The sequence below is a fragment of the Lactuca virosa genome, chromosome 5 (assembly GCF_052849685.1).
Source record: "Lactuca virosa cultivar CGN04683 chromosome 5, Lactuca_virosa_CGN04683_v6, whole genome shotgun sequence".
Classification (NCBI taxonomy): Eukaryota; Viridiplantae; Streptophyta; class Magnoliopsida; order Asterales; family Asteraceae; genus Lactuca; species Lactuca virosa.
The window spans coordinates 344,223,624-344,235,043 of NC_136430.1; the positions used below are offsets into that span (position 1 = coordinate 344,223,624).

General features: G+C 27.9%; 1 protein-coding gene across 1 annotated transcript; it reads left to right on the forward strand.

Annotated features, from left to right (window-relative positions):
* Positions 1-354: 354 nt before the first annotated feature.
* On the forward strand, positions 355-1,243 carry LOC145111840 (uncharacterized). Its single transcript, XM_079048082.1, has one exon. It carries the CDS (start codon positions 445-447, stop codon positions 1,084-1,086), a length of 642 nt encoding a protein of 213 aa, XP_078904208.1. The 5' UTR covers positions 355-444; the 3' UTR covers positions 1,087-1,243.
* Positions 1,244-11,420: the final 10,177 nt, after the last annotated feature.

Below are 11,420 nucleotides of genomic sequence, written 5' to 3' on the forward strand. Positions count from 1 at the left end.
ATTAAATTTGCAACTTGACCGGTTCTAAACATCAATAATCATTTTCTCATCATTTTTCAAACATAAAAATCAATTTGTTATACACTTATACATACTTATCAAATTTTATTTTCGTTATCTTTACCATTCAAAAATGTTTAGCGACATAGCTTGTTGCCTGTTTGTCATCTCATTCATTGTACGATGACGATTTGGTTCAGTTTTAATTTTAAAAAAAAATTATTATCCTTTATATCAATGAGTTTTGAAAATAAATGCACCAAAATTTTGTGATGGAAGTCCACGATCCAGGATGCGAGTGAGCATTAGTAAGGCTGTGGGCTTACCTACTCAATTTTTTTAATTCCAACTCTATCCCTCTATAAAGCTCTTTATTTGGTAACCTAGACAAAAGTTAAAGCGTCATTCCACCACAAATTTTCAAAAGAATCCACCACAACCACCATGAGGAAGCTCTACAACCATACCAAAGGTAAAATCCACCCTTCACCACTGCCGCCGTCCGCCACCCCTGAGCACCACCTATCCTTGCTCCCTTTGGCTATCGCCACTCTCGCCGCCGCCCTTGCACCTGAAGATCAAGAAGTCTTGGCGTATCTCCTCTCAAGTTCTGCAAACACCACCATCTTCTCGACCGGCGGCAAACCCACCAACAAGTCCGGTGATGGAGCCAGTAGCGGCGGAGACCACCTTCCACAGTTTAACTGCAACTGCTTTAGATGTTATACCAGTTTCTGGGTTCGTTGGGATGCTTCACCAAACCGGAAAGTGATTCATGAAATCATCGATGCTTACGAAGATGGTTTGATTCATAACAAGAAAAATGGAAAGAGCAAGAAAGAAAGAAAAAACAACAAGACTGCTTCTTCTTCTTCTTCATCTTCATCTTCATCTTCCTCTTCCTCTTGTCATGTTTCTCACGCGCCGCTGACTGCTACAGAAAGCGTAATCAACGCGCCGCCGCTGAGTGAGCAACGGAACAGCGACGAAGAAGATGAAATGGCTACTGGGTCGTCTGAAAAAGGGTCTGTGAGAAAGATTGTAAGCTTCATTGGAGAGAGGATTTGGGGCGTTTGGGGTATCTGATCTTAGATTTGATATTTGTTATAATTTTAAGAGTAATGAGGAAAATGACCAAAGAGCAAAAACTATTTCCCAGTTTTGTAAATTTTCCAGAAATGGGCATTTAATTGGTCTGTTGGTTCTTCCCCATGTAAAATTTCAATATTATACTTTTTTTTTAGATCAATTTGTAAATTGTGTGTTAAAAAATTCAAAATTTTTAAGCTCATTTGTTCCCTACTAGAAAATTCAAAGCTGAATTTAACAAAATTTGTTTTTTGGGTAAAAATTTATCTGGTATATAATAATGTGTAAAAGTAATTTCAAGAATCTTTAATAGTTATAAATGTTGCAGGAAAAACCACATCATTTTAGCCCATTGACTTCGCCACTGGTTAATGGTTATAACGAATGTGAGACATGATATCACAAACCTTATTACTTAAATTCTTTATGTTCTTGCTATGCAAGAAGAAAGATAACGGAATCCTAAAATATATATAAGTGTAGAAGAACAAGTCTAAATCTAAAGTAATATAATGGCATAATAATTAATGAATACTTAAAGCTATGATGGGAAATTATCAATTACTAATTTAAGAAACTTGTAAAATATCCAGTTTTTTGTGCTTATGATATAAGTCATGACAAAAACAATTTAAAATTATATAGTGGGGCACTAATTGTTTACAATTAACTGTTCAGTCCTTTATTATTTCATGAAAGATCAAGTTCATGTTTATATCATATTAAATGATATTAACTTTTGATAAGCCATATCATATAAAGTTAAATAAAATAAAAAAGTTGTATAAGTAAAAGAACGAAAAAGTTGTTGAAGAGCAGTGATTGAAAATTTGATAATGGTAGGTGTCATGGAGACGACTTTGTTATCAACTCGAGTTCTAAATTGGTAAATGATTGTGATGTTATTTTATAAATTTTGAAACCGTTTCAGACGGTTGGACCCATTGACATGGGAATTGATTTGTTTTATGTATAAAATCAAGCATAAAAATCTTGAATATCATCATATAGTTGTCTTTTAACATATGATTTATGCTTAAAAGTTCGAGTATTTTGATTCAAAACAAAAGTTTAAAGAGGGGGACTATCTATCATTCTATGTCAAGTGATGCATTTTTGGATTTGAACTTGGATATCTTTTAACATCACCACCAACTGTTATTTTTAGTTTGGGTTAAGTTATTGTTAACCAAACAACTATTCCTTTTGATCATAATTGAACACTATAAATTTTAGTACTTTATGTTTCAAAATTATTATTTTACCTATTAAAATGTGAAAGAGTAAATTACACGAATGGTCCCTATGGTTTGGGGTAATTTGCGCGTTTGGTCCCTAACTTATTTTTTTAACTCGGAAGGTCCCTACTGTTTGTTTTTGTTACGCGCTTGGTCCCTATTGTTTGTTTTTATTACGCGCTTGGTCTCTATCTTACATAAAAATACTATTATTTAAATAGGGAAAAAAGATGGGGAAAGTAAGGTAAGGTGAGCGGAGTGGTATTGAGGGTGTGTTTATTTAAATAAATTAAAAAATAAAGGAAAAAATAGTCTTTTTAGGTAAGACATGGACCAAGCGTGTAACAAAAACAAACAGTATGGACCTTCAGAGTTAAAAAAATAAGTTAGAGACCAAACACGCAAATTACCCTAAATCATAGGGACCATTCGTATAATTTACTCAATGTGAAATGTCCTTATTTAATCCTGGAACCAGTTACATATGCCCATGTGGCTTATTTTTAAAACAAAAAATACAAAATACAAAATACAAAACCGGATGTAAAAGAAAAAAAAATAGAATTGGAACTTAACGTTTTATTGTCACATGAATACATGATGATTTCTTCCACCCAACCATGAACAAACTCATACGTTTCCACTCTCATACAATCTCAGCCTCCCATTCGCCGCTCAACAACGTACCCAAGGGTCAGATACCCATCGGGGAAGAGATTTTTTTGGAATGGGAAAAATATATCCCTCCCCCTTCCGCCGATAGCATAAAAAGGAAAAGAACACCTCCAAGCAAACAACGAAAAACCACAATGTTGCAAAGAATATCCACTGATTGCATTGTTAAGTTTGATTGTTCTATTAGAAAACCAAAAGAAGGAATGTGTCACTATAAAACTGTTCCAAAAATAGTCTCGATGATATTAATAAGTATCAATCGGGAAAAAGGGCCACAAGAATTACGGAAAAAAGGACCTCTAAGGGAACAAAAAAAAAACCACAATGTTGCAAAGAATGTCCGCTAATTACATTATTTAGAAATCATCAACAATCATGCTAACGCAATGTTCTTTTTCTCTAAGTAGTTGTATTTTTGGTTTGTTGTCTACATCTCTCTTATTATTATTATCGCTTATAAACTAATCATTTTTTCTCTAATCATTTGAAAACTCAAAATTTTTTTTTTTTTTTAGAACGACAAATCTACTCTACTTCTAAACTACTTCTAATTCCACTTATGTCTCCAATGAAACTTGAACCCTCAACCTCTAAGAGGAAGGGCAACACCCGGTACCGTCAGGCTAGAAACCCTTACTTTCTTTTTAACTATTACATTAAATATATTACTATCTTAATTTTAATATCAACTTTATATTTTATAATATAACATATTTGTTAATTTAGATACAATAAATTCAAAATAATTTCAAGACAAAATTGCAAAAATGGTCCCTACGGTATGCATTTTTTTTAGGTTTAATCCAAACTTCGACTTTTTTGGATCAATGGTCATTTTGAGCATGTTTGTATGTGGTTTTGGTCCATCGGAAAACTAAAAAAACTAAAATGCCCTCCTGATATATTTTTAATATATTTTTTTCTATTTAATTTTAAGTTTTATTAATAAATTAAGGGCCCAACCCTCTTTCTCCCTCATAGCTATGAAGATAATCCATCAAAACACCATCATCTTCTTTAACACTTCATATTCTTCAAAAAATCAAAACCACACCCCCGAAACATTTTGGGGTTTGTTTTTTTTATCAAGAACTCCACATACAAACACATACACACTTAAAATACTCCTTGGAATCGATCTGGAAATCAGCAATAATGGATTCACCCACCTGCAATATTATCGACACCCATTTGCTTCCATTTGTTTTTCAAGCTTCATAACGATAATAGTTCCAGAGGGTTTGTGATGTCAAGATCTGATGAGCCCTAGTCATTATGCTAAATCATTGACTGTCTTTCCTCTTGTGCTCCACTGACGAAGTCATCAATTCTACCACCGCCACAGATACGCTAAACTACTGCCATTACCACCTCCAACGAGGTTTCTGACCCAGATCTGGAAGGTTTGTTGCCTCTAGCAACAGATGTTGAGAAAGTGGGTTCTCCAACAACACCTTTGAAAGACATGAGAGAGAGAGAGAGAGAAAGATAGATAGAGAGAGATCTGATTTCGTTGCGTGTGTGTTCAGTTGATTTTATGTGTGTGTACCAGATCTGATTGTCTCTGTGTGTTCATCAGATCTGATTTCGTGTATATTCATCATATATGGTTATTTTAGTAACATATATTTGTCAAAATTTTAAATTATTATATTTTGCGCAACGTAAGAACGTTTGATAGTTTACCATTAAAAAAATGTCTTACATATATTACGAAAGAACGAACTATTATATAACATTACATAAAATCAGTAGTCAAATAGTTAGTCTAACAAGAATACAAGCAAAAATACACACTTTCTCGATCCAGAAAAGTCCAAATATTTTGGAAATTTTTTTTAGGGAAAACTGCAATAAAGTCCCTACATATTGGTCTCATAATCGATTTAGTCCCTATATATTTTTTTTATTCAATTTAGTCCAAAATACCGGTAATCGTATTCAATTTAACCATTTGACCCGGTCAACAGGTCATCCAACTTTCAAAAATTACATTTTTGGCCCAGATTTCAAAATTTATTATAAATTTGGTCCAAAATTTACACTTTTGGTCCAGATTTTAAATTTTGTTACAAATTTGGTCCAAACTTTACCCTTTTTGCCCAAATTTTAGAATTCTATTATGAATTCATCATAACATTAGTTTTTTTACAACTTTTTTTCTCAAAAAATTGTTTCTAATATGTTTTTTTTTATAAAATCATATTTATACAAAAAAACTTATTTTCACATAAAAATCTTATATTTTCTATATAAAAACTTTTTTAAAAAGTGTTTTGTATATGAAATATCTAGTTATAAAAATATGTATTTATTAAGTATATAAATATATACAAATCCGTTTTTATAAAAAAAATGTATACAAAAACGTATTTTACAAAAAAAAATGTATACAAACACTTATCACCTTTATATATATATATATATATATATATATATATATATATATATATATAGGTGTGTATCTATATTTTTTTTATAAAGTCGTGTTTGTTTATATTTTTTCATAAAAACGTGTTTGAATAATTTTTTATATAATATGTGTTTGTATACATTTTATAAAATCTTATTTGTATAATTTTTTTATATAATACGTGTTTGTATATATTTTATAAAATTGTGTTTGTATACATTTTATAAAATGTATACAAACATGTATTATATAAATAAAATTATTCAAACACGTTTTTATAAAAAAATGTAAAAAACAAGATTTTATAAAAATATAGATAAAATAGGTGTTTGTATACATTTTTTTTTTGTAAAATACGTTTTTGTATATATATATTTTTTTTATAAAAATGGATTTGTATATATTTATATACTTAATAAATAACTATTTTTATAACTAGATATTTCATATACAAAAAACTTTAAAAAAAAGTTTTTATATAGAAAATATAAGATTTTTATGTAAAAAAACGTTTTTTTTATAAATATGATTTTATAAAGAAAAAACATATTAGAAACAATTCTTTGAGAAAAAAAGTTGTAAAAAAAACTAATGTTATGATGAATTCATAATAAAATTCTAAAATTTGGGCAAAAAGGATAAAGTTTGGACTAAATTTGTAAAAAAATTTAAAATTTGGGCCAAAAGTGTAAATTTTGGACCAAATTTGTAATAAATTTTGAAATCTGGGCCAAAAATATAATTTTTGAAAATTGGATGACCTGTTGACCGGGTCAAAGGGTTAAATTGAATACGATTACCGGTATTTGGGACTTAATTGAATAAAAAAAATATATAGGGACTAAATCGATTATGAGGCCAATATGTAAGGACTTTATTGCAGTTTTCCCTCTTTTTTTTAGAAAAGTCTCGATTTTTTACCGTTTTGAATAGAAAAGCCCAAGAAACCGGCTAATCTATTCACTTTAGCTCATTTTGACCTGTTCAGCAAGTAATGAAACCAAATCGTTAATTTTTCCAAAATAATGAGATTTTTCTGCGGATTTCGTCAAAACTTGTATATATTATATAAACGTATTTTTTACGTATTTATATTTATTTTTACGTATTTATGTATTTTTTAAAAGTTTTTATATGTATATGTTTACGTACTTTTCTGTATTTTAAATATATAAACGTATTTTTTTATGTATTTATATGTATTTTTTAGTATTTTACATATTCATTTATATAGTTTTATGTGTTATTTTTTTTATGTATTACATATTTATATCTATTTTTACGTATTTATATATTTTTTTAAAGCTTTTATATGTATTTTGTTTACATTCTTTTATGTATTTTAAATTTATAAACGTATTTTTTACATATTTATATGTATTTTTAAGTATTTTACATATTTTTTATTTATTATTATGTGTTATTTTTTATGTATTACGTATTTATATATTTTTTAAGTTTTTTATTTAGATGTTTATGTACTTTTATGTATTTTAAATGTATAAACATATTTTTAACGTGTGTATATATATATATATATATATATATATATATATATATATATATATAAGTATTTTACATATTGTTTATGTATTAATATGTGGTTTTTTATGTAATACGTATTTATATGTATATTTACATATTTATATATTTTTTTAAAGTTTTTTTATATAGATGCTTATGTATTTTAAATGTATAACTGTATTTTTTACGTATTTATGTATTTTTTTACTTCAAGTCGTCTTCACCGTTTCATCCAATTCGTACAGCTTCTTCGAGTATATTTAGATAGTTTTCCTACACACTCATATATTTTAAGCTTTTCACATTTGTTTATCTTGAAATTAAACATCGAATTAAAAAAGCTTAAAATATGTTGATATGTAGGAAAACCATCTAGACATACTCGAAGAAGCTCTGCGGATTAGATGAAATGGTGAAGACGACTTGAAGTAAAAAAATACATAAATACATAAAAATAATATGATTATACATATAAAATACATAAACATCTACATAAAAAACTAAAAAAACATAAATAAATAAAAATACATATATAAATACGTACAAATATATATAAATACGTAATACATAAAAAAACACATAAACATACACAACATATGTAAAATACTTATAAATACATACAAATACGTTAAAAAATATGCTTATACATTTAAAATACATAAAAATACATAAACATCTATATAGAAAACTTAAAAAAATACATAACTACGTAAAAATACATATAAATACGTAATACATAAAAAACACATAAAAATACATAAAAAATATATGTAAAATATTTAAAAATGCATATAAATACGTAAAAAATTACGTTTATACATTTAAAATACATAAACATCTATATAAAAAACTTAAAAAATACATAAATATATAAAAATACATATAAAATACGTAATACATAAAAAAATAACACATCAAAATACATAAAAAAAATATGTAAAATGGTTTAAAATACATATAAATACGTAAAAAAATATGTTTATATATTTGAAATGCATAAAAAATACGTAAACATATACATATACAAACTTTAAAAAAATACATAATTACATAAAAATAGATATAAATACGTAAAAATTACGTTTACACATTATATAAAAATTTTGACAAAATCTGCAGCAATGTCCCGTTATTTTGGAAAATTAACAATATGGTCTGATAACTTGCTGAACAGGTCAAAAAGGGCTATAGTGAATAAATTAGTCAGTTTCTTGGGCTTGTCTATTCAAAAAGTTAAAAATTCGGGACTAATCTATTCAAAAAATCTTTATTAAATTTTTTTCCAAAATATTGAATATTTTATGGAGATTTCCTTATATATATATATATATATATATATATATATATATATATATATATATATATATATATATATATATATATATAGAGAGAGAGAGAGAGAGAGAGAGAGAGCTAGGTTCAAATGTTTCTAGCAACTATTGTGTGCATGAATGCACCAATAGAAATTTAGGAAAAAATAAATAGTTAAATAAATCATTTAAGGGTATTATAGTAATCTTTGCATATTTAATTATGGTAGATAATTAATATATTGTTTATTATTCCTTTAAATATGGGATGTCAAAGTCAAAATCTGTTGAAAAAAACCCTAGCTGATTATTTTTCTCTTTCTCTGGAATTCATCTTCACGTCTACAACGATTTCTCCTCCATCTCGTTTTCCCAGCATTGGTCCCTGCTATTTAGGTTTGTCACTAATAATGTGATGGTGGTGAGGCGGTGCAAGGAGACATCAAGACCACGGTGGACAAAAATTCGTGAAGGCCAGCCCCACAGTGGACGAAATTCAGGTTTACGATGAGACAAGGACAAGCCTCCATTGGTTACCTGAACTGCAACATCACAATTTCGTGAATGTTTGATTTTGCGGTGGCTATAACAAGAATTTAATTTTCAAATTTCATTTTTTTCGTTTTTGATCAGGTATCTTCGCAACTCCAATTTGTTGTTGCACACGTTGAGTTCTTTATTTTTTTTATAGATTACCAACGAACCAAGAAACTGAATTGGTAAGACTCTCACTAACTTTTTTTTGAAGAAACTGAAGAAGCACACCACGTGTTCGATAAAATGCATAGTTGAAATCTAGGTATTTGTAACTGGAAAACAAATGATTGTTTATGTGATGTAGTAACTTGTGCTTACCTGTAGAAATTATTTACCTCAATCCTGAAAATAGATTTTACATCCAATTGCTTTTTGATTTTGATTTTGGAACACAATCATCAGTTTTTTAACCAACAGATAAGTATATATGCTTATGCATTCTTTGTATCCTGCTATTTCAATTTCATAGTCCTTTTTTCTTTTTAGATTGTTAGGTTTTTTAATGCATCTTAATGTCGATCATTCTGCTAGAATGGAATATCAAATTCTAATTTTGTCAGAATAGAATCATGAATTTCTTGTCAACTTAAGCAGTGAATTACCTTATCCAATTCTATCAGAATAAAATTGGTTTCTATTCTTGTTATTGGTCTCGATTCTTATGGAATGACATCCAAAATAATGAAACATTACATTCTTTCAGAATAATATACATTGCAAGTTTTAATGATGATTTTTAATGTTGGTTTGTAGAAATTATAGTTATATTCTATTTGAATGTATATCACATTCTATTAGAATTTATTGTTTTATTCTATTTAATGCACTAAAATTTTTAATATTTGAAAGTTGATTATGTTTTCCTTGTGAATTTAGGTTTTGAAGAGGTTGCCATTAATGTGGAAAATGAAGAAAACATGGAGAACGATATTGTATTCTAACAGAATGTATTCTGTCAGCATTTATAAATTGTTTCTTAACAATAATATTCTTTCGGAATAAAGTAGTGTTTTTGTTAGATTTTGATGTTTTTTTTCTTTTTTAATCATTTTTAGTTTTAATCTTTAAGAATAAATGTAATCCTTAAACCATTATTAGTCATAATTTTTTTAGAATGATTATAATAATTTTTTAGTCTTTTTGTTAACAGATGAATGTAAATAGTGATTCTTAAAGAATAAAATCCGTATTCTTTAAAAATTTTTATTCTTGATAATATGTTGTATAATTATTTAAGCATGTTTAATATAAAAAGTATCTTGAATGAAACAATATTCTGCAAGAATAAAACCGCAAATATATTTACTTGTTTATTGTTCACTTTTTGTTATTCTGACAGAATAAAATCGATTATTATTAAAAGTAATATTAAAATTTAATTAGAATTAATTTAAAAAATTTAGATTTTTTAAAAATAAGGGAATTAATGATCCCTTAAAATCCGAAAATTTCCTTTTTAAAAATAGGTTAATTGACCAAAATACCCTTTTGTTGAGATTTGTGTGATTATATGATACATGCTACCCTATTGTAATATCATAGACCCTCATATCATGATTGTTGATTTTATTCATCCGGTGGTCCAGATCTGTGCATTCTGGCACACAATAGTTAGTAAAAACAAAATAACCTAAGCCTATATATATATATATATATATATATATATATATATATATATATATATATATAATTCAAAATTCATTCGTCTCAAATGAAAGAGCTAGCGAACCACACCAATTCCATTCTAATTATCTCTGACAGAGCAGGATAGCTGCCGTCAACCCTTAGCGATGGCCCTCCGAGACCATATATATATATATATATATATATATATATATATATATATATATATATATATATATATATATAAGCCACTATTATTATTAGGGCCTTCAACATCTTACACCGAACATTCAAAATGCCTAAAATACTTATTGACATTCCAGATGGATGTTGTGACAATATTGTTGTAGATGATCCTATAGGAAAATGTGTTTTTTTAAGTTACTTGTTTTCTTTCTCAATATATGTGCTGGAGGTAGTGATACTATATATCTGTTGTTGAGAAACCAAAGATATAATATGAGAAAAATCTAGAAAAATCTAAAGAATAACACAAAATCGTGAGAAAAATCTAGAAAAAGGGAAAATAATAGAACACGACATGTCGATATGTCCGGTCAATGGACAAGTGTAACCAAATCGTGACAAGTGACAATGAATAGGTGGGAAAAGTCATGACACGACCAGTAGGATTATTTGCAACACAAAGACATGGTTAAGTGGGAGGACACGTGTCACATTTTCAAGATACGTGGCAGATTCTAGGGTGATACGTGGTTCACAACACGACGCCTTGGGTGACGCGACCCATCTTCCTAAGGGAAAAATGTGTTACGGTTCCTACGGGAACAATGTAATGGTTCCTACGAGAATGGTTTTATGAGATTCCTATGAGAATATTGATATGTAATTCCTACTAAAATATTGTTATATATTATTCCTACATGAATATTGTTTAAAGGTTCCTTTATGAACATATATAAAGATTCCTACAAGAATAATGATACGTGGTTCCTATGAGAATATTGATATGTAATTCCTTTGAAAATATTTCAAAAAGGATTCCTTTGG

What these genes read in the sequence shown, in the direction of transcription:
- LOC145111840 (XM_079048082.1), top strand. Translation starts at nt 445, where the DNA reads ATGAGGAAGCTCTACAACCATACCAAAGGTAAAATCCACCCTTCACCA.